This window comes from Echinops telfairi, unplaced genomic scaffold (assembly GCF_000313985.2).
Source record: "Echinops telfairi isolate 266 unplaced genomic scaffold, ASM31398v2 ScPeMD7_7458;HRSCAF=8496, whole genome shotgun sequence".
Lineage (NCBI taxonomy): Eukaryota > Metazoa > Chordata > Mammalia > Afrosoricida > Tenrecidae > Echinops > Echinops telfairi.
This window is the reverse complement of record NW_022111358.1, coordinates 3711101-3736022: the sequence shown is the minus strand read 5'-3', so window position 1 is coordinate 3736022 and position 24922 is coordinate 3711101. Positions and strand designations below refer to the sequence as shown.

General features: G+C 38.9%; 1 protein-coding gene across 1 annotated transcript in view; it reads left to right on the top strand.

Annotated features, from left to right (window-relative positions):
- The window catches only part of EFCAB5 (EF-hand calcium binding domain 5), a 138727-nt gene that overhangs the window by 4867 nt on the left and 108938 nt on the right, over window positions 1-24922 (top strand). The window contains exons 2-3 of the mRNA XM_004707321.2: window positions 3487-4036; window positions 20985-21141. Coding sequence (XP_004707378.2) covers window positions 3487-4036; window positions 20985-21141 — 707 coding nt within the window. The remainder of the gene's footprint in view (window positions 1-3486; window positions 4037-20984; window positions 21142-24922) is intronic.

The following is a 24922-nucleotide window of genomic DNA, read 5'->3' as shown; positions in this document are numbered from 1 at the left end:
CGGCTATCAAAAGATATAGCGTCTGGGGTCTTAAAAGCTTGAAGGTAAACAAGCGGCCATCTAGCTCAGAAGCAACAAAGCCCACATGGAAGAACACATCAGCCTGTGCCATCCTCATTTCTAATGAGCAACCTGGCTGTATCTCTTCCCAGACAGATCTGTTTTGTTCTTTTGGCAGTCCATGGTACTTTCAATATTCTTCTCCAGCACCATAATTCAAATGCATTCATTCTTCTCTCTCTTCCTTACTAGTTGTCTATCTTTTACATGCATATGAGGTGATTGAAAATACCATGACTTGAAGGTGCATCTTGATTCTCAAAGTCCCATCCTCACTCTCCAATGCTTTAACAAAGGTTTTGAGCAGCAAATTTGCCCAATGCGATTTATTGTTACATTTCTTGACTACTGTTTCCAGCATTGATAGTGGATCCAAGCAAACTAAAATTCTTGACAACTTCCTTCTTTTCTCCATTTATCATCGTGATGCTCATTGGTCCAAATGTGAAGGTTTTTGTTTTCTGTATATTGATTTCCAACTCCTACTGAAGGTAGCAGTCCCTGATCTTCATCAGCAAGTGCTTCAATCTTTCTCATTTTTTGGCAAGCAAGTCCGTGTTATTTGGATATCAAAGGTTGTTAAAAAGCCTTCTTCCAATGTTTTGAGAATGAGGAGGGCAATGAATGTACCAATGCGCTTTACACAATTGATGTATGTATGGATTGTGATGAGTTGTATGAGCCCCTAGTAAAATGATTTTTTAAAAAAAGCTTTCCTCCAATACTGATTCCACATTCTTCTTCTTATAGTCCAGCTTTTCTAATTATTTCCTCAGCATGCAGATTGAAGAAGTATAGTGAAAGGATACAACCGTGGTGCCACACCTTTCCTGATTTTAAACCATGCAGTATTCCCTTGTTCTGTTTAAAGGACTGCCTCTTGGTCCATGTGTGCAGACTCTGCGTGAACACAATGAAATGTTCTCAAATTCCCACTCTTCTCAATGCTATCCCTAGTTTGTTATGATTCACATAGTCGAATGCTTTTGCATAGTCAACATAACACAAATAAACATCTTGTTGTATTCTCTGCTTTCAGCCAAGATCCAGCTGGTCCTGGCAATGATATCCCTCATTCCACATCCTCTTCTGAATCTGGCTTGAATTTCTGGCAGCTTCCTGTTGATGCACTGCTGCAATTATTGTTGAATTATCTTCAGCAAAATTTTACTCACATGTGGTACTAAAGGTGGTGTTTGAATTTCCAAATTCTGTTGGATCACTTTTCTCTGGAATGGGTACAAATATGGACCTCTTTCAAGTAGCTGTGTTCCAAAATTCTTGGCATATACGGTTGAGTAACTCCAGTGCCATATTAGCTTGTTGAAACATTTCAACTGGTATTCTGACAATTCCTGGATCCTTGTTTTTCACTACAACCTTCAGTGCAGCTTTGAATTCTTCCTGCAATATCATCGGTTCTTGATCATATGCTACTTCTTGAAATGATTGAATATCAACCAGTTCTTTTTTGTACAGTGTCTTTTTTTCCTTCCATCTTCTTTTGATGCTTCTTGCGTCATTCAATATATAGCCCATAGAAGCTTGCAGTATTGTAACTTGAAGATTGATTTTTTTTCCCAGTAATTTTAGTTTGACCTATATTGAGCACGTTTCTCCTTCCTGGTTTTCTAGCTCCAGGTACTTGCACGTTTCATTGTAATACTTTATTTTGTCTTCTCAAGCTGCCTTTTGAAATTTTCTGTTTAGCTCTTACTTCATCATTTGTTCCATTCACTTTAGCTATTCTACATTCAAGAACATGCTTCAGAATCTTTTATAACACCCACTTTCATTTTTTTTCTTTCTTTCCTGTCTTTTTAATGACCCTTTGCTTCATTTGCATATGATGTCTTTGATATGTCCCACAGCACTTCAAACCTTTTGTCAGTGTTCAGTGAGTCGTGAGATCTTCTTGAAATTCCAGTGGTATCTACTCTAGATTGTATTTTGGCTCTTGTGGGTTTGTTTTAATTTTCTTCAACTTCAATCTGAACTTACATATGAGTAATTGGTGGTCTGTTCCACAGTTGACCCCTGGTCTAGTTTTGGTTGCTGATATTGACTTTTTCCATCATCTCTTCCCACAAATGTAGTCAATTTTGTTCATGTGTTTTCTGTCAGGAAAAGTCCACTCATATAGTCACTTTTTATGGTGTTGAAGAAAGGTATTTGGAATAACTAGATTGTTGGTCTTGCAAAATTCTATCAACCAATTTCAGCTTCCTTTCTATCCACAAGACTATATTTTGCAACTATTATTTCTTTCTGTTTCCAACTTTTGATTTCCCATTACCAGTAATTGTCAATGAATCCTGATTGCATGGTTGATCAATTTCAGACTGAAGAAGTTGGTAGAATTCAATTTCTTCATCACTAGATTTAATGGTTTGTGCATAAACTTGAATTAAAGTTTTATTAACTGCAATTCTTGTATATGTATAGATAGTATCCTTTCACAGCATTACAGTTACATTCCCAAGATCTTCAAGATAGATCTTGAAACATCCTTTTTATTTATTTATTTTAATGACAAATATGATACCATTCCTCATTAATTTGTCATCCCCAACACAGTAAACCATATTATTGTCTGATTCAAAACAGACAATAAGAAAAGCCAAAGTTAGCCTGTCCATTTCAGCTCATGGCTGCCTGTGATACTGATCTTTATGCATTCTATTTCAGTTTTGAGGATTTCCAATTTTCCTAGATTCGTATACTGCACATTCCATATTCTTCTTATTAATATATGTGTGCCGCTGGGGTTTTTTGAGTCATACCCTACAAGGAAATAAAGGTCCCCAAGGTTTTACCCACTCTGTGTCATCATGGTCCGCTCTCTTTTGAGACTACAGTTCTTCCTCAATGGTATTTTACCTTCAACCTCAAAGACTCACCTTTCAACACTGTAAGATTTGACCGTGTTCCACTGCGATTCATAAAGTTTTCAGTGACTACTAGCTCAGAAATGGACACCCTATCCCTCTTTCCTCGTATGTTCTTAGGGTCAATGAAATGGAAAGAACGGTATTGGATCTGCGATTCCGAGGCCTTCTCCTCTTGGATAACAGAGATTTTAAGAGAGAAAATTCCTTTGTCCTCAGACTTTTTTCCCCCTGTGACCTTCAATGGCTATCTTTTAATGATAAGATATGAAGAACAGTAAAAACAGTCTCGGTACTTAAGTGAAATCATTGTGCTGATGAATGACTTCCGATTAAGTCAATAAATCTGTATGGTTAAGTCAATGTCTGAGTTTGTGGCTTTCAGTTGAAGGTCTACCTATCTGTACACCAATATAAATAGATACAAAAATCATTCCTTTCTAATAATATCCTGAAGCCCCTAGATAAATTAATTCTGTTTCTAATGTCTCTATATTTAGTGTTTCTTTTCTCTCTCTCTCTTTCTTCTTTTTTTCAGAATTAAATCTGGATGAGCAGTCAAAACCACCAGAAGGGCACTCCATGGCCCCACTTGTTGTTAGAAAATCTGTGAAAGTGACGTTCAGTACAGATAAAGCTGAAGAAAAGCCAAAGTTAGAACCACCATGGAAGAAAAATCTTTTTGAAAGAGTAGATGCAAGAGCCCAGGAAATGCAGAAGAAAATAATAAAAGAAGATAATCTGAAGAAGGAGCTAGAAAAAAAGACGGAAAAGAAAATCCTTAAGGATAGTTTGGCCAAAGAGTGGTTTGATACTGAAAGCACATCACTGAGTACTCGGGCATATTTGCTTGACAAACTTTTACCCACATTAGTTCCCGGAGTGGAAAAAATGTTAATGCAAGTAGAAAAGAAGAAGCTTTTAGAAGCTGATACTCCAACCAAGTTTGATCCAATAAACTTTCTGGGAGAATACTTAATGAGAAACAATCCCAACTATATTAAAGACGAAATGTCAGGTTATCAGAGGGTGATGAAAGAAGTCGCAGAAGATCTGAAGGTCTATGTTCCTGACACGACCAGCAACAGGTACAATTTGTCATTGTGATGGTTAAGGTTGTGTATCAGCTTGACTGGGCCAGGATTCTCATGGTTGGGTAGCTATATAATGATATAGTTTGAACGTTGTTTAATGATGTCATCACCATCCACTCTGTGATTTAATATAATTAGCCAATCAATTGTAAGGGGCATTTCTTCAGGCGTGTGGCCTGGATCCAATATATATGTGGACATTCTAGCAAAGCTTGCTCCTTTGCTTTGGATTGTGCATCTAGCTCATAATTATCTGACCTCTGGTTCTTGGGATTCTTCAACCTCCATAGCTTGTGAGCCAGAAGCCCGACATCTTGCCTGTCTATCTTGAATCTGTCTGTCCTAGAAGCTACATGAGTTAAGAGCAACCTCCAGCCTGGCACCTGACCCGTAGACTTGGGACAGGCCAGCCTTCACAACTGTTTGAGCCTTTTCCTCGAAATAAGTAATATAGATTATATAAAATAATATAGATAAACATATAGCACACATTTTTATCTGTGACATAAATATTACATTGTATATAAAACAGTATATAATTTAATGTATAATATAAATAAATGTTATATATATGTGTGTGTATATATATATGTGTGTGTATATATATATATATATATTTCACTGATTTTGCTACTCTAGAGAGCCCAGCCTAAAACAATTATATTTACAACTGATGGTTTACCTCCTTACTTTGCAATGTCAGTAGAAAAATAATATGATCAAACACAGAACTTAAAGGAAGTTATTTCATATTTGTTACTAATGTATTTATTGAGCTGTTGCAACGTGCTTCACTTTTCATGAAGCACTATAAAGCATGATGAAATATATCAAATAACTGATGTGTACTCATGGATTTTGTTCTCACTGGGGCCTAAAGTATATATTTATTTGTTTATTATTAGTCTGTATGCACTGGAAAGCAAGCTGTATGACAGAAGGGGATTTTTAAAATTTTATTTTTTCAGACATATACTGTAGCCAAGGAGCCCTGGTGGCATAGTGGTAGTGTGTTGGACTGCGACTCTAAAGGTCAGCAGTTCAAAACCACAGTTGCTCCTCGGGAGAAAGGCAGTGTTTCTACTCCCATAAAGAGTTACAGTCTTGGAAACGTGCAGGGGCAGTTTTACACTGCCCTATAGGGTCCCTATGAGTTGGCATCGACTTGACAGCATTGAGTTTGAGTTTAGAGAACTATAGCCACCTGGCTCAAAAGCTGAAGTATCAAAAGTTATCCAGTGAAAAGGGACCCTCTCAGTCCTATCATCCATCTAGTTAGTGCTCAGCCTATGTCATAGGAAACTACTGTTCTTAGTTTTCTGTGGGTACTTCCAGACTTCCTGTATGCATGCACAAACAAATGCAAATATAGACTCTTAATTTTATTTCTTTTACACAAAAGTGGGTGCTATACGTTGTAAGTATTTCCCCCTGTTTCTTGCCTGCTGTATATTTATATTTCACCATGCAGAGTATGTTTTGTTTCTATGTAGTCAGATTTGTAACTTTTATCTTATTGTGTCTGCATTTTGAATCATTAAGATTTAAGCTGTTAAGACAATTCTCTTATGTTTTCTTCTGAACCTTTTATAGTTTTACTTTTCTTTTAAAATAGTGATCCATTTGGCAGTGATCTCTGTATAATATATGGATTTTTTCAGTTAAAACTAGTGCCTCTCAGGATGTGGGTACCAATGAATGGCACCATAATGACCTAAGGTCCTTGACTGAAAAAGACAGATTTCTAGATGCTGCCTGAGATCTTCCGAATCGGAACCTCTAGGAATGTATTTAAACAAGTTCCACAAGAAACTTTTATGTACACTAAAGGTTCAAGATGAATCATTTTTAGAGAAGCCAAATTAATAAGGGACTTTAAGTATAAGTAGAATATATCAAGAGTATGCAGGGAGCAGAGTCATTAAATTTAATAAATAGCTTCAAGAACATTTCCTCTCACCATCTGTTCTTGCAAAGCAAAACATTAGATTTGTATTTAGATCTATTTCCGGAAATAATACTTACAAATTGGGAACTGATTTCAAGGCTCTTAACTGATATATTAGCAAACCTTTCTTCCTGTTATGAATACTGAACAATTAGTGCATTAAACGGCAGACATTTCTCAGTATCAGTACTGTAGTGGGCATACCAGGGCTCTGGTCTGAATTCCATTGCCAGCCAGTGACAGGACACAAATTAATGCTTGAGCTGGGTGCTTGAGGGTCATTTGAGGCTTGGATAAGAGCTCTATTATCAAACAACATTGCTGTAAGAAGTCCATGAAAGAGTTAAAGGAATCAACAATGCTTCTTGTTTGTTTGTTTATTTGTTTGGTCTGGATTGTTAGGATTAGGATTTCATCTCTGGCAAAAATCCAAGATCTACATGTTAACAGATGATATTATTAAGAAATCGATAAAATATTCAGAAATCCTAGGAATCCTTGCAACAGCATTCTCTGTTCCCAGTGCATTTTAATGTAAAGCTTGGATGACCAGCAAAAATTATGTTACTTTTGAATTCTCTAAACAATATCATTGTTTGTGTTCTCCTCAGTTCACTAGAGAACCTTGGAAACATCAAGTATTCTCCAGCTTATGACAGGGTTCGGTTCCAGCAATTCTGTTGTAGACGCCCTGGCTTAGTGGTTATGTGTTGTGCCGTGATCCACAAGGCCCAAAGTTCAAAGCCAGCAGCTACTCCACAGGAGAAAGACGGGGCTTTCTACTCCCAGAAAGAGTTAGTCTCAGAAACTCATAGGGGCCAGTTCTACACTGTCCTATAGGATCTCTATGAGTTGGTATTGACTCGAAGGCAGTGAGTTTAATATTTTAGTTTGGATGTAAGTTGATCGAATACCTCAGTGTTTTGTTGTTGTTGTTTTTAGTTTTCACTGTTATTACCTTTTATTTTCAGTAGTTTTGTAAATCCTATCTTTATGTGTGTCTATGGGTTGGAAACATTACATATAAACTTAAAGATTTACTTTAACACTGTATTGTTACCATACATGTTCCTGTGGTTTTATGCAAGTAACGTGAGCCTTCCATGCTCACCATACATGTTACTGTGGTTTTATGCAAGTAAAGTGAGCCTTCCATGCTCACCATACATGTTACTGTGGTTTTATGCAAGTAACGTGAGCCTTCCATGCTCACCATACATGTTACTGTGGTTTTATGCAAGTAACGTGAGCCTTCCATGCTCACCATACATGTTCCTGTGGTTTTATGCAAGTAACGTGAGCCTTCCATGCTCACCATACATGTTCCTGTGGTTTTATGCAAGTAACGTGAGCCTTCCATGCTCGCCAGCTGCTCTGTTCCTCCTCCCCAGATAGTTTCATACATGCACCATACCGATTTTTTTCAGCAGCACATACAAAAATTGGCATAGCATTTAAAATACCTCACAGAAGGAGGATGAAGTTGACAGACCAATATAGCAAGTGGGCACATGATGTTTGTGGAAATACAGTACTGATGATAAGGATGTACAAAACAACAACAACAACAACAGATGCTTGAAAGTGCAGATCGTGGTTTACGTGAATCCATTGTGACACAGACTATCTGTATTCTCTTTAAGAGCGAGCGGTTTCCTTTTTTTACAGTCAAGGAAAAAAGAAAACTTTTGTTTGGTTTGTTAATATTTTTTCTTGACACTATCTTCTGGGGATAATATTGAAGTGTTCGTTTGCTTCAAATGAACCTGAAAATTTTTCAGCTGCCTAGTTCCCAGGACCAAAAAAAAAGAAACGAAAGAAAAGAAGAGGTGGTGGGGGGGTGGGATGGAGGTGAGAAAGGAAGAATTTATTTCCTTTTGAAATCTAAGAACAATAGATAGTGATGACAAGCATTACTTATTTGGAAGACTTTGTGTGTGTGTGTGTGTGCTTGTGTGAGAATGTCATTAAGTCGCTGATTTATTCAAGTAAAAATGGCTATAATGTTTACTACAGATATTTCCCCACAATAAAAACTTAATTTTTCCCCAATTAGAACAAAAATCATTCTATTGGAGGCTTTTAGAGTTCTTATCACAATCCATCCATCCATCCATTGTGGAAGACTTTTTTTTTTCTAATCATTTTATTAGGGGCTCATACAACTCTTATCACAATCCATACAATCCTTTAAGACCCCAGATGCTATACTTTTTGATAGCCGGGCACCATCAGCTTTCTTCGCCACATTTGCTTATGCACCCATTTGTCTTCAGTGATCCCTTCGACACCTCGTGATCACACAGGCTGATATGTTCTTCTATGTGGGCTTTGTTGCTTCTGAGCTAGATGGCCGCTTGTTTACCTTCAAGCTTTTAAGACCCCACACGCTATATCTTTTGATATGTGGAAGACTTTTTATAGTGACAATTATCTAAAAACAAAATGTCACAGCCGTTTGTTGGTTTTACACATGCAATATATTTCTGTAGCTTTTCATCAAGGTTTCTGAAAGATACCCCCCAACTCAAAGTGAACGTTCATGCAAAATTGTGAAAAAGGTTAGACTTGTGTCACTTTTGCTTTTCTTTATGTATTTTTCCTTCCAGGGCTTAATGACTATGAAATAGGCAGGGATGTAAAGATGGAGGAATATTCCGAAGCTGGAACCATATGTATCACTAGGTCTCTTGTATCCACTTCCTGGTTCATTTGACTTTTTGTTTAGGATCTTTATATCAAGACTGGTGCAGAAAGGAGAGGAAATTTATAGTACAGCAAGTATAGTAGACCCTTATTCTCTGAAATACCTAGTTTGAAAATCTATTAAAAGTTCTTTAAATTCTATTAAAAGATCTCTTAGTATCATTTCCCTCTGAGTCTGATGCCTCTGTACTTGGAAGGGCTTATTTGATAGTATTACTACATTATTATGAAAATTTATTTTTAATGGGATTATAGGCAAAGTTTATTAATGTTAGAATTTCAAACTCTTTCAGAGTAGTAGGGTCTTCTGTACTACATGGCCTATACTCAGTATAAAATACTCAATGCCATTGAATCAATTCCTACTCTAAGGCCTATTATACTATAAATTTCTTCTTTCTCCACCAGTCCTGCTATACAAAATTCTGGAATGGGAGGTCAAATGAACCAGGAAGTAGATCCAAAAGACCCAAGGAAAAAACCTTGGAGCTTTTCTTAAGTGGCAGAAACAGTGACACAGATCATTCTAGCTTCATAATATTCATCCATCTTTATATCCGTTGCTTATTTCATAGTCACGAAGCCCCAGTAGTGCAGTGGGTTGCTAACCACAAGGCCAGTAGTTCAAAACTACCAGCCACTCAGGGGGAGAAAGATGAGGCTTTCCACTCCTGTAAAGAATTATAGTCTCAGAAACCCACAGGGGCAGTTGTACTCTGTCCTATAGGGTTGCTATGAGTCAGAATCAACTAAATGACAGTGAGGGAGAAGGTGCACCTAATCCAAGTCATGGTGTTTTTCAGTAACTTCATATGCACTGGAAAACTAGGAAGACGGAAGAATTGTTACATCTGTATTAAAGTGTTGGCAAAGAATATTGAATATACTATGGACTGACAGTAGAACAAGCTAATCCGTCTTGGAAGAAATACAGCCAGAAGGCTCCTAAGAAACAAAAATGGCAAGACCTCATCTCATGTAATCTGGACATGTTTTCAGAAGAGACTCGGCCCTGGAAAAGGACATCATGCTTGGTACAGGGGAGAGCCACCGAAAAAGAGGAAGCCCCTCAACACTAAGGATTGACACAGTGGTGGCAACAATAGGCTTAGACCTAACAAGGGTGAGGATGGCGTAGGACCAGGGACTGTTTCATTCTGTGGTAACAGGGTGACTGTGAGTTGGAACGGACTTGATGATACCTAAAATATTTACAACAGATGCAGTCTGTATTTATACTAAATCCTGAGGTAACTTTTGTGTACTTTCCCAAGTATCCCTTTTTCTATTTGGCATATAAACTAAACTATTTAGTCCAGTAAGAGAAAAATTACAAATACTCCAATTAATTACCTTCTGTGCCACAGCCCGCTTGGAAGAGAAAAATAAGTTCATTATAAATGTTCAATCCTTAGAGATACACAAGCCAAATAAAACTTCTAAATAGACGTAGGTCTTTGTGTATAACGACTCTGTTGGTCCAGTCATGTACAATGTTCAAGAAACCCAGGTAAACTATATGAGAAAGATCCACTGTGTATGTTTCCATTGGGATGGGGGATCTGTGATGGGTTTTGATAGTTACCTCAAAGCATTTACTTTCTGTATCTAAAAAAAGCTTCTAAGTGTCTAATGCATCCTTACATGATGCCAGTCCTAGGATTTGGCAAGAGTGAGGGAATGTTTCATCCTTGACTTAGGCTTTCTTTAGTTGCCAAGATACAGTGACTTTCTAGGTAGATGTCTGTCTGCTCATACTTCACACCAGCTGCCATCCCTTTACTGAGCCAAACCATTATGTTAACTTTATGCTAAGTAATCCCACAGGTGCATCTTCTGGTGTGGTTATCCATATGAATCATCTTTTCATCTGTATCGAATACCAGATTTTACCAAGCCTAGGAAAACAGATTATGTTAAAAGTGAGTGGATATACCTAAAAACTCCACTGTTGCCAACTCCTTTATATCCCACAATGCCCCTAGGACAAAGTAGAACTGCCCCATAGGGTTTCCAAGGCTATAGGTCTTTATGGAAGCAAATGGCCACATCTTTCTCCACAGAGAAGCTGGTGGTTTCAAACTGTCAACCTTTTGATTAGCAGCCAAGCACTTTAACCACCATGCTACCAACACTCCTTAAGGAAGTGAGTAGATAAGGAAAATGCATTCTTTTTTTTTTTTTAATAGTATTTTGAATGACTGTTGTACTCAATGTTATGTGATGGGACTTTGTCCAAACAAGTTCTAATTTTGTCCAAGCTGAAGCATCATAATTTATGTACACTGACTAGTTTCAGGTCAATCTTTAAACCACACTCTGTTGTGCATATATATATACATATGTGTGTATATATATGATTATTAATTACTTGGAAATTTAACTACTTATAAACTGAGGAATTACGGTTTTCCAGAATGGTATCCTAATATTCTACACACAATCCCCAACATGATATTGAATGAATCTCAGCTTCCATGGCATAGTACATTCCTGATATTTAAGAAACTTAGATAGAATTCCTGAATTAAGTTATTTCAAGCTAGGGCTGCATATCTGGCATAACACCTGACAAGTTGTGGTGACCCTGGAGTAGAAACACCTAAGACTATCAAAGACGTTAATAAATTCCTATAAAGTTTTCAGATAATTCTATTGATTTATTTTAAATTAAGAACTGCAGAGCCTTGAGGATAAGGATGTATTTGTTCATAGAAGAGGGCTTCTAGTGGCCTAAGACCTTACAAGCAGCTGAACTGATTTTTGACTTCATCTTTCCTACCTCAGTTCTACACCATCATACCAGACAGATGCTTCCTTGCTCTCCATTGGGGTATATGCTTACTTTAGTGGCCTCCGCCCTGGTCTTACTTCTCTAGGGAGGTAGCTCAACTGGAACTCAATCATCTCATTTAGAGATAGGAAATTCCCATCATCAAGGCCAGCTTCAAAGCTTAGAGGCAGTAGATCAGAAGTACTAATCATGTCGTGACAATGAACTAGACCACCAAACACTGCCTTAGTTTACTCAGGCCATATAGGTGACACTCTTTGTAAACATCAATATTACTATCTCTTCAGCATCAACTAGTCATACCAACCAAATGTTCTTTCCAGGAATTCTGTGGAAAACATCCTTTTCTTTTCTTCTATAGCTTGCTAATTTCCTCCTTGTTCTTTAAGAAATGACCCAAGTATAACTTCTGCTGGGATACCAGTTGTCACATTTGGTTGGATTGAGTACTATTTTTCTGTATTCCTGGAGTACCTGTAATCCCATGTTAGCCCAAACCAAGTTCACTGACACTGAGTCAATTTTGACCCACAGTGGTCCTATATAATGTTTCGGAAGCTATCAATTTTTAATGGAGAAGGAGAGCCTCATCTTTCTGCATGGCCCAGCTGGTGGGTTTGAACCACTGATGTTACAGTTACCAGTCCAATGCTTACCTGACAGTGCCACCAGGGCTCCTTATACCAGTCCTTAGCATGTAGTAATATAACTCCTGATTTACTTCACCATAAACTCATTGAGAATAGGGGCTTTTTTATTAGCATATTTTTATTTTCCCAACAGTATTATTGGCATATAATTCATATGTTGTACAATTCAACAGTTCAATCATATTAAAAAAAAGTTGCACAATCATCACCACATTCACTTTTAGGACATTTTCTTCATTCTTGTACTCCTCATTATTAGCTCCCTGTTTTCACCCCAGCCCAAGACCCCCCGCTATACTCCCAAGGAACCATTAATTCAGTTTCTGTCTCTATAAATTTACCTACCTTGGAGTCTCTATAGATTTATCTATCCTGGATTTCACATGCAGAAAATTAAAAAAACAAAAACAATAACAAAGCAAAACATTAAAACTTCAAGCGAAAATAAAGCAGAAAAATATTCAGAATTAGAACAAATTTAAATGGCTTATAAGGGAGATCAAATGATAGAATGCTAAATTTTAACATAAATGCATCTTCAACAATTCAGTTACATTCTGCATGATAACAAGGCTATTCACATCCCCGGTTCCATGGTCAGAGGGGGCTTACTTCCATGTGTATTTCCCCTTCACTTTTTTAAAACACAGAAACGGCTTTAAAATGGGACAAAAAGGAGATTAAATGATAGGATATTACATTTTAACCAAACTATGTCTGCCATAACCAACTTTACAATACTCTCTGTCTGATAACAGGGCTGTTCATATCCATTGACTATGATCAGAGGGGACTCAGTAGAGGCTTAATCCATGTGTGAACTCTGCAAATGGATTGTGGGCTTCCATTGTCTTCCATAACCTTCTGCAAACCAGGTGTTCACAAGTTAAGCTTTGATACTACTCCCTTCTTTAGATTTGCATTATATTATTTACAATCCTTGGATCACACAAGCTGACACTCTTCTTCCATGCAGACCAAGTTGACACCTCCCTTAGATGGCTGCTGGTTTGAAAACAAGCCTTTTAGACCCCAGACACCATTCTTTTTGATAGCTGGGCCAATCTAATTTCTTCACCACACATTGTTATAGCACCTGTATCTTCAGTGATCTCTTCGTGAGAGTGAACATCAAGCAGGGCTATGTCATAAGAATGAATTATGCTTAGATTGAGGCTAGAAGTAAGTGCAAGTCCAAAATCCATTCATGTATCTACAGTTTATATATGTCTCTGGCTCACCTTAGAAGCATCATTGTCATTTTATGTTAGAGCATACTATCAGTTATTCCCCTGGACATTACTTCCACTGCCACTAAGTCAATGCTGACTCAGAGTGACCCTGTAGGTCAGGAGAGAACTGCCCATGTGAGTCTCTGAGTTTGAAAATCTTCACAGGAGTAGAAAGCCTCATCCTTCTGCAGAGCTAATTGGTGGTTTTGAACTGCTGACCTTGCAGTTAGCAGCCCAATGTATTGAACCTATTTTGGCAACCCACCACTCATCTGTTACTTTGTTGTACTGTGGTGGCTATGATATAGTCACCAGTATTTTAAATACTAGCAGGATCACTCATGCTGGACCTTCCAGGCTAAAACAGAGTAGAAAGAAAGAAGAGGCTGTCCACTTCTGAAAAATTAACCACCAAAAACATTATGATTAGCAGTGGAACATTAGCTAACAGTGTCCAAAAAATGAGCCCTTCAGGCTACAAGAGCTGCTTCTTCAAAATAGCATGGACCTTACTGGTATGAATGGAGCAAAGCTTCTGGGACCTTGATTTGCAAATGAGGCATGCTTCAAAGTGAGAAGAAACAGCTGCAAGCATCCATTAGTCATCATAATGTGGAATGTGTGGGTTATGAATCTAGGGAAGTTGAAAATTGTCAAATTAAAATCAGTATCCTAAGCAGTAAGGAGAAGAAATGGACTGGTAGTGGCCATTTTCAATCAGAAAACAATATGGTTTACGGTTCCTGGAATCACAAGTTGAAGAAGAACAGAATCATAGTCATTGCCAAAGAAAACATTTAAGGCAGACCAGCTAATACAATGTTTATTCAAGTTTCCAAGCCAACCGCTAAAGCCAATGATGAAGAAATTGAAGAATTCTACCAACTTCTTCAGTCTGAAATTTATCAAACCTGTAATCAAGAGGCATTGATGATTACTGGTAATTGGAATGTGAAAATTGGAAAGAGAAAAGAAGGATGCATAGTTGGAATACAGTGAACCCTCGTTTATTGCGGTTAATCGGTTCTAGACCCTACCGTGATAAATGAAATTCCGCAAAGTAGGATTCCTTATTTGTTAATCAAGTATTTTCATAGTTAGAGCATAGAGGACATGAAAAAACACCCTTTAGTCACCATTACACTCGTATTACCCAATTTATTAAACAAAAAAGGGAAAATACAGTAAAACATTTTGGACGTTACAATTATCATTTATTATTATATTATTTATGGCATCAAGCATGTACAGTATGAGTCAATCAGTGGCAGTAATGACAGAGCATGCACTGTTACGCAAAAACCGTGATAGAGTGAAGCCGCAGAAGTCGAAGCGCGAAGTGGCGAGGGTTCACTGTATATGGTTTTGGTGATAGAAACAAAGCTGGAGATTAGATGATAGAATTTTGGAAGACCAATGACTTCTTAATTGTAAAATACTTTTTTAAAAAAACAACAAAAATGGTGGTTATACATGTAGACCTCATCAGATGGAGTTCACAGGAATCAAATTGACTACATCTTTGGGAGGAGATAATGGAAGAGCTCAATATCATCACCAAAATAAGGCGCATCCTGTGGAACAGACCACCAATTGCTCATATGCAAGTTCAGGTTGAAGCTGAGAAACTTGAAACAAGTCCACGAGAGCGAAAAGATAACCGTAAGTATACCCCACTTGAATTCAGAGACGGACTTGATGCACTGGACACTAATGCCAACAGACCTGCTGAGAAAGGCTTCGGTTAGGGCCAGTAATGGTCTGGCGTACTGGAATCACTCGCAGGTCATGGTTGGGTATCAGCGTAAGCTGATTAGAGCCAGTTTTGTAGAAATTCATCATGCATTTTCCTATAATCTAGACAAATAATACTACTGTGAGTGGAATTTTTTTCTTTTGACAAGTATAGTGGATGGATAGAGTTTGGAAATGTCATAACTAGGGTAAGGACGCATTTTTATATCTAATTCTTAATCAGTTCTATTTTTGCTGTGCGTTTGCTTTAAAACAGCTTAAGACACTTGCTCAAATGGGGAAATTTTTTTGTTAGTTCTTACTGCATAGCAAAATACCCCAAAACTTAGTGGTTTATTTGCATGTGATTTTATGGGTTGATGACTTTGGGCTGACCTCAGTCCCAATGGCTCATCTCTGCTCCATATGTTTAGACTCACTCATGTCAGTAAAATGAAAATTGATGGCCTTAATTATTTGCTTAGTATTTGGCTGACTGCAAAACAATGGCGGTAACTAAATAATCACCCAATAGATTAGCATAGGCTCATTTCCAAGGTCATTGTAGGGCTCCCCAAAAGACTGAGAGAATGTAAGTGGCTATGTGCAAGCACTCGTCAACTTTCTGCTTGCACCCTTTCTACTCATGGTCCATTGGTTAAAGGAAGTCACATAGTCATGACCGGGTACAGTAGATGCAGAAATAGATTGTACCTCTCAATGAAAGAGATTACAAATTACATTGCAGAAGACATGCATACAGTAGTGGGCTAGAATTTGTGATCACTTTTGCAACTTGTCACATTAGAGTTTCCTCTTTTCTCTTGTTCCTTGAACTGTGTATTCAGAATCTGTTTGCAGTGGATGTCTATGCTCCACTGCCCAAAGTTGCTATAGCATTGAATTGATTGGTGTAGCTGTTTCACAAGGTAATGCAGGCCACAAGAATCCATTTCCTAAATGAGGACTATAATCAATTTAAACTCCATTTGGGTTATATTTGGAGTCTCATGTACAGTGGATGTGAAGCACTAAACTAGATTTTGTTTCTAAGTTTGGGTATCAGTAAATGGAAGATGCTAAGGCCGAGGCCTAAAGGATGTGGAGAATCTGCTCAGGCAAAGAGGGAGAAACGCATTTAGCACGAAAACCAATTTCATGATGCCTAAATTGAGAAACAAAATTCATTTTTGTGTCTCACTCATCACTGTACATGGTGACCTACAGTAATTGTCACACAATATTGTTTCCTTTTTGTGCTGCCATAGAAGCCTAAACTTTATAATGGCAATATACATCATAGGTACCCAGCAAATATTTGTGTAATGAATGAGTGAGTGACTTAATAGGTTAGTCAGTGAATGAATAATAAGAAAAGCTGAAAGAAAAACACAGCCACAGAATGAAGAGCCATGCAGGAATGAAAAGCAGAAATCTGGAAGAATGCTAGAAAGAAATAGAAGGAAGGGAAAAGGAATGAGAGAGGGAGGCCAAGACAGTGGGATGCTGCGGGGCCAGCCCCAATTCCAACTATGTGGACCGTCCCCTCTCCCCCAGAAGAATTCACTTCAGAGGACAGCACTGAAGCTACACAGCTCGAGAGGGACGTGTCTGATCAGAGCACACAGGAGCAAATGAAGGGAGAGGGAGAGAGGGTGGAGCACATCCTGGCCCACCAATCCCTGCGGATGATATTCCTGCTCAGAGCAGCCAATGCACAGAGAGGACCATATGGCTAGCCCCACCACGAGACACAACGTCCCTCACTGACAGATAGACCTTAAACTATTTATAGGCTTTTCTTTTTTTGTGATTGGTTTTTGTTGTTGCTGTTGCTTTGTTTTGCTCTGTCTTGTTTTTGTGTTTATTATTGTCTCTGCATGTCTATCTAGATAAGATAGGTGGGATAAATAAGCAGGAGGAGAAAACAATGGGACAAACAGATGAGGTGGAGGCGGTGGGGGTGGGGTGGGGTGGTGAAAAGGAAGTGGATGTTAACAAACTCAGGGACAAGGGAACAAGTGATCTAAAATTGATGGCAAGGAGGGTGTAGGAGGCCTGGTAGGGCTTGATCAGGGCACTGTAATTGAGAGGAATTACTGAAACTCAAATGAAGGTTGAACACGATGGTGAGACAAGAGGAAAACAAATGGAAATAGAGGAAAGAACTAGGAGGCAAAGGGCATTTATAGAGGTCTAAATATAGGCATATACATATATAAATCTATATATGACAATGGGGAAATCTGTGTACATATATTTATAGGTTTAGTATTAAGATAGCAGACGGACATTGGGCCTCCACTCAAGTACTCCCTCAATGCAAGAACACTTTGTTCTATTAAACTGGCATTCCATGATGTTCACCCTCCTGTCATGATCACTGAACACAAAGTAGGTGCATAAGCAAATGTGATGAAGAAAACTGATGGTGCCTGGCTATCTGGAGTCTTAAAGGCTTGAAGATAAACAAGTGGCCATCTAGCTGAGAAGCAAGAAAGCCACATGGAAGAAGCACATCGGCCTGTGTGATCATGAGGTGTTGATAGGATCAGGTATCGGGCATCAAAGAGCAAAAAATCATATTATTGTGAATGAGGGGGAGTGCAGAGTGGAGACCCAAAGCCCATATGTAGGCAATTGGACATCCCCTTACAGAAGGGTAACATAGAAGAGACAAGCCAGTCAGGGTACAGTGTAGCAACGATGAAACATACAACTTTCCTCTAGTTTTGTAATGCTTCCTTCCTCCAACTATCATGACCCCAATAGACCAGAGCATGTACAAGGTACTGATAAGATCTGGAAACACAGGGAATCCAGGACAGATAAATCCCTTGGGACCAATATTGAGAGTAGCCATACCAGGAGGGGGAGAGGAAAGTGGGGGAGAAAAGGGGCACCGATCCCAATGATCTACTTATAACTCCCCCCCACCACGGGGATGGACAACAGAAAAGTGGGTGAAGGGAGACATCAGTCAGTGTAAGACATGAAAAATATTAATTATAAATTATCAAGGGTTATGAGGGAGGGAGGATTGGGGAGGGAGGAGGGAAAAAATGAGGAGCTGATACCAAGGGCTCAAGTAGAAAGCAAATGTTTTGAAAATGATGATGGCAACAAATGTACAAATGTGCTTGACACAATGGATGGATGGATTGTGCTAAGAGTTGTATGAGCCCCCAATAAAATGATTAAAAAGAGAGAGGGTGGGATACAGCAGCAGCAGCAGCAGCAGCAGCAGCAGCAGCAGGAGAAAGAGTACTCAAAGAACAGAAGAGAGCCAGTCAGAGAGAAGAGCTCCGAGAACAGTGGTAGTCGAAGGTCTGCTGCTATTTTCATGCTCGGCAATTGCATACGAGGAATTTAGCACTTCCTTTAAAACATGAATTAATCTTATAGCAGTCCAGAAATGGCCCCCTTCTGTTTTTATTTTCCAACATTAATGTTTGTTTTTGAAGATTGATTTTCCTAGAGAATTGTGAAGGTATTTGTTCTAGATAGAATCGTGTTCCCCCCAAATATGTATTGTCAATCCTTGGTAGCTATGATTCTCATCCCATTTGGGAATAGAGTTTCTTCATGATATGATGAGACAGGGTTAGTTTCCTGGGTATCTTAATTCGATTTCGCTCGAATTCTAAAAGAGATTCAACAATCAAGTGTGAGAAGTAGAGTTGGGGAAGAGAAATGCGAAGCCACAGGAGCAAAAACAAAACAAAAAACAAGACCTTCTTTTAGGGCTGACACAGAGAGTCTTTCCTTAGCACTGGCACTCTAAATTCAGGTCCACAGACTCCGCGGCTGGGAAAAGAGAAATCTCTATTCGTGAGGGCTTCTCACGTGTGGTATTTCTGTCACGGCAGCATTGGCTAGCAAAGACAGCCTTATATGGGCATAAGGCCATGACTTTGATTCAGTTGTTTCCTTTTATTGTTGTTGTTGTGATTGTTAGGTACTGTCGAGTTGGTTCCAACGTATCGTGACTCTCTATAGCAGAGTGACATGTCGACTGCTCCTGCACCTCACAATCCTCCCCCACGTTTGTGGTTATGTGCGAGTCCATTGTCACAGCCACGGTGTCTGTCAATCCATTCCCTTGAGTGTTTTCTTCTTTTCCACTGACCCTCTGCTCTACCAAGCATGGTGTCCTTTCCCAGGGACTGGCTCCATCTGGTCACATGTCCAAAGTAAGTGAGACCAAGTCTTGCTTCCCTTGCTGCTAAGGAGCATTGCGATGCCTGCTTCCAATGCAAACTTCTGGTCCGGATGATTACAACTATCCAGTTTACTAATTCCTATCGAAAATCAGATTGCCTTAGTTTCCTGTTTGAAAGATGAAAACTTCTCTCAAACATGGTTGGAAATTATATTTAAAACCAGGCATGATGTAAATTCTTCTGAGCTATTTTTGTGTCTCTATCAAAGCCAGCTTGGGGCTTTGATATCTCAAGGGAGCCCGGCTGGTGAAATAGTTATGCAGCATTGGGCTGTGATGCACCTGGTAAGCAGTTCGAAACCACCTGACACTCAGAGATAGAAAGACTGGGCTTTCTACTCCCATAAGCAGTTGCATTCTTGGAAACCCACAGGGGGGGTCACGATGAGTTGGCATCGACTGGATGGAAGTGAGTTTGGTTTAGTCGATAGGAATACAACCAACCACTTCTCAGTTGAGCTGCTTCCAACTGATGGCGGCCTCCTACGTGTCAGCATAGAACTGATGATGAGCATAAGGGCAATTCAAATCACAATTCTTCCCCTATTTTTCAGCCTCATTTATAAAGCTGTAGGTGAGAATGTTCAGGACATCAATAGAGGTTGTTAAAGTATTGAACTCAGGCCAGAAAAAGTCAATAGTCCAATATATAACTGAGGTAGTTAGTTTATTGTGCCAACTGGCCAATATTGGCCGATAAAAACGTGGGGTTAATTGAAGGGCGGAGGGGTAAATGGCTCAGTGAGCCTCGCCTTTCTAGTTCTCAGGTCTCTTGCTTTCTGATGGTCAGACCAGGCTGCAGCTGCCTTAGCCAGTTCCCTGCTTCAGCTGGCAAATCTCACTTCCTGCAAGCCATCCCCAAGGAGAAGCTGCATGGACCTACCTCGATGCAGCCCTGGGTGCTGGAGCAGCCGTGTGGAGACCCCTGCCAGTGCTGAGATGCTTACACATTCACTGACTCGGCTTTCCTCTTGCAGTCGGCATCATAGTGTGTGTTTTGTGAGATGGAGAAGGACTTTGTGGATTGGTGTTGGACATATGGGTTAATGTTGGACTTGTGGGCTTGGGCAGCACTGGGTTGGCATGTTTTCTTGATGTGCACTTACCCTTTATATAAAATTCTCTCTTATACATGAGTTTCTGTGGATTTGTTTCTCTAAAGTACCCAGATTAACACAATAACCACAGACAGAATTTCTCAAAAGTTTGGCCTAAGGCATCAGAATTACCTAGAATGCCTATTATAAATGCAGTTTCCAAGACCCGCCTTTGGCTTGAAATTAGAGTTATATTATTTTGGTATCCAGAGAAGATAGAGGCCCATGACCTTAAACCTTTAGTACTTCTAACCTTGCTTTTAGAATGTGTATGGCAGCTTCTTGGCCTCTTCTTACTACTTCTTAGGTCCAAGTGCATTACTTAGGAAAGAAAAGGCCTACCACCATAAAAAGTCAAATAATAATAGAGGGCAACCTGTAATTAATGACGAATTCAGTAAATGCTTGGAGGAAGGATGACTGCAAATTTGAATGAAGGAAAGTTTCAGAGAAAGACTGGTGCACAGCTTGAGTGAGGGTCTGGTCTCTTATCTTATGCCACTTGAACAAAACACGAATAATCTTAACACAAGATTGTTTTCTATTTTGCCTTCTTCAGAGTATCCCAGATAAAAGAGATTGTTAAACAGAAACGAGAACAAAGAGATGATATAAACAAAGTCAAAACCAAGGTGGCCAACACGCGAAGGCAAGCACTGGAGGAGCAGTTCAGTGAGTGGATTCTAGACCCCAATGGAATGATCCCGATGGCAGTGGTAAGAAGGGGATAGATGGGCATGGTAGATGGGGTTGGTCAGAGGGAAACAACTGATAGAGTATTGAGTGGGATGCTAGAAATCGCCTCTACGTGTACAGTCTTGGTGAGGCAATTCGATTCTTGATCTGTCTGGTCATTGATAGTCAAGATTTTTAGTTTTCACTTGATGTTTAAAAAAATTTCCAACTAGATTTTAAAAATTTTGATTCTAGATGAGGTTCCTAAAGGTTTTGTTCTAAAGAGAAATAGATGTGTTTATTTGGTAGGTTAAATAGATTTGTTTATTTAACTACTTTTGTTTAGGTATGTATAGATCTAAGAATACGTGGTTAAATTCAGGGTCAAGCATATTTTCAGTTCAAATGGAGTGAGAGAGGACACAATGGGCTTGCTCACAAAAAGGTAATCAGATGAGGACATACGTATATGTGGAAGCAATGTCTTAGTTATCTAGTGCTGCTATGTAAGAAACACCACAGTGAGTGACAACAACAAAAAGAAATCTATTTTCTCACAGGGAGGAGGCTCTGAAGGGCTGTCCTCATGTCTTTTCAGCTTCTGTTCCTCAGGTCGTTGGTAATTTCCAGTTAGTATGACATCTCTTCCCCGTCATAGTTTCCTTGTTTAATCTCCTTTCATATCTCAAAAGAGATTGACTCAAGACATACCTACACTAAACCTGTCTCATTAACACGACAAAGAAAACCTATTCTAGGATAGAATTATAACTATAAGCTTACCTACTGCCCAGCAGTCCATTTTGGCTCATAGATATTCTGTAGGAGAGCAGAACTGCTCCCTAAGGTTTCCAAGACTGCAGATCTTTATGAAAACAGACATCTTCTTTGAACCATGGACCTTGCAGTTAGCAGTCAAATACTAACCCACTGTGCCACCAGGGCTCCTTAACCATAGGTATAGAGCAGGCGTCCTCAAACTATGGCCCGCAGGCCACATGCAGCCCGCTGAGGACATTTATCCGGCCCGATGGGTGTTTTTCCCCCTTTTGTCTTTTTACTTCAAAATAAGATATGTGCAGTGTGCACAGGAATTTATTCATAGTTTTTTTTAAAATGATAGTCCGGCCCTCCAACGGATCTGAGGGACATTGAACTGGCTCCCTGTTTTAAAAAGTTTGAGGACCCCTGGAGAGGTTAGGAATGACAACACATTTTGGGGAACACAAATTCATAACAGCACTCTATATACATCTGTTACATAATAAAAGATATAGTACTCTGTAAAAGAGTAAATAGTGATGTTTCCCAAGGAATAGAACAGTTTGAACTGGGCAGTATACCATATACTGAAACCACCATACACTTGGGAGAGCTGGAGCCAGAGAATGGTTTAAATACAGACATACCAGGAACTACACCAACATATCATGAGCTAACTACCTGATCAACTGACTAGACCATATTTGTGCCCATTCCAATGAAAGGCAACCTAATAGAATATGGAAATTATCTATATGGATATCTCTCAAGATCATTGGTAAAATGTTGCTGACATTAATTCAACAATTATTGCAGCAGTATATTAACAGGGAGATGCTAGCAATTCAGATTCAGAATAGAATAAGAATAAGGGATATCATTGCTGACATCATATGGATCTAGGCAGAAAGTAGAGAATACCAGAAATATGTTTACCTGTATTTTATTGACTACATAAAGTCATTTGACTGTGTGAATCATAACAAATTAAGAATAACATTGTAAAGAATGGAATTCCCAAACATCTGTACACTGAGCGACTTACAGTCAGGAAAAGCGTGTGCCAAAGTTGTATTCTTTTACACTTGCTCAGTCTGTATGTTGAGCAAGTAATTAGAGAAGCCGAACTATATGAAGAAAAATGTGGCATCGGGTTAAAGAAAGATCCGTTCATTAACAACCTGCAATATGTAGATGCGACAACCTTGTTTCATGCAATTGAGGATCACTTGAAGTGCACACTGATAAAGATCAGAGACTACCACTTTCATCCCGTGGGAACTACACTTCAACATAAAGAGAGCAAAATTCCTCACAACTAGCCTAGTAAACACATGATGATAGATGGAGAAAAGGTCGAGGTTGTGGAGGATTTCATTCTACTTGGATCCATGATCAATGTCCGTGGAAGCAACAGTCAAAAGAAAATAAATGAAGTATTACATTGGTCAAATCTGCTGTAAAAAAAAAGGCCCCTTTAAATTTAGTGTTAAAAAGCAAAAATGTCACTTTATGGACTAATGTGCTCGTTAATGTTTCATTCACTGGACAATGTGTAAAAGCTGGACAATGAATAAGGACAGTGAAGAATCGATGCCTTTGAATTATGGTGTTGGCAAAGAATGCGGCATATACCAGGAGTATGAAAAATCTTTGTCGAAAGAACGATAGCCAGATGGCTCTTAGCAGCAAGGATGATCAGATTTTGTCTCATGTACTTTGGACATATTATCAAGTGGACATCTTCCTGGTATGCTCCGCTTTCTACCAAGAGCCATCAGCTATCCACAGACATGCCTCATTCCAAGTACTCGTCTAAATCTCGCTGGAATTTTGGCAGTTCCTTGTCGATGCACTGCTGCAACCATTTTTGAATTGTCTCCAGCAAAATTTTATTTGTGTGATATTAATGATACTGCTCTATCATTTCCACATTCTATTGGATCACTTTTCTTTGAAGAGGGCACAAAGATCTCTTACAATTGGTGGGCCAGGTAACCATCTTACAAGTTTCTTGGCATAGATGAGTGAGGGTTTCCAGCATTGCATCCATTTGTTGAAACATTTCAATTGGTGTTTTATCAATTCCTGTAGTTTTCTATTTGCCATCACTTTCCAGTGCAGTTTGGACATCTTCCTTTATTGTCGTTAGTTCATGCTTATATGCTACCTTCTGAAATGGTTGTATATCTGTCTCTCTCTCTTTTTAATCATTTTATTGGGGGCTCATACAACTCTTATCACAATCCATACCTACCTCAATGTGTAAAGCACATTTGTACATTCGTTGCCCTCATATGTCTGTCTCTTTTTCTTACAGTGATTCTGTGTATTGTTTCCATCTTCTTTTGAAGCTATCTGCATCTTTCAATTTTTTGCCATTAGAATCTTTCAGCATTACAACTCAAGGCATAATTTTTCTTCTTCAGTTCTTACAGCTTGGGAAATGCCAAGCATTTTATTCCCTTTGGTTTTCCAACTTCAGATCTTTGCCCATTTCATTATACTATTATTTTGGATTGAATTGTGTCCTGTCCAAATACAAAGATGCTTCAAATTTTTCATGGAAAAGTCTTTTAATTCCATTTTCCCTAACTTTTTAAAGCCCCCTCAAATGTGTCAATTTGGCTAGGACATTGTTCTCAATATTATGTAATTATTCTCCCTTTTGTAACTTGATATAAATATCCTATGTGATATAAATCCTCTCCTCAGTGATGTTAATGAACCAGGATGCCGGGCTCTTTGTTGTTAGATGCCATCCAGTCAATGCACAAAGCAGCATCCGGTCCCACATCGTCTTCACAACTGTTCTGATGTTTGAGCCCACAGTTGCAGACACTGACCAATCCATTTTCTCCAGGGTCTTCCTCTTTTCCCTGCCTCTGCTTCACCAAACATGGTGTCTTTTCCCAGGGACTAGTCTCTCCTAATAACATGTTCAAAGCACAGGAGACATCAGGGTTTTTTTGTTTTTGTTTTTTTAAGAATTCTTCAATTTCTTTCTTTTTATTTTTTTAAAGATCATCTATTGGTGGCTCTTACAGCTCTTATAACAAC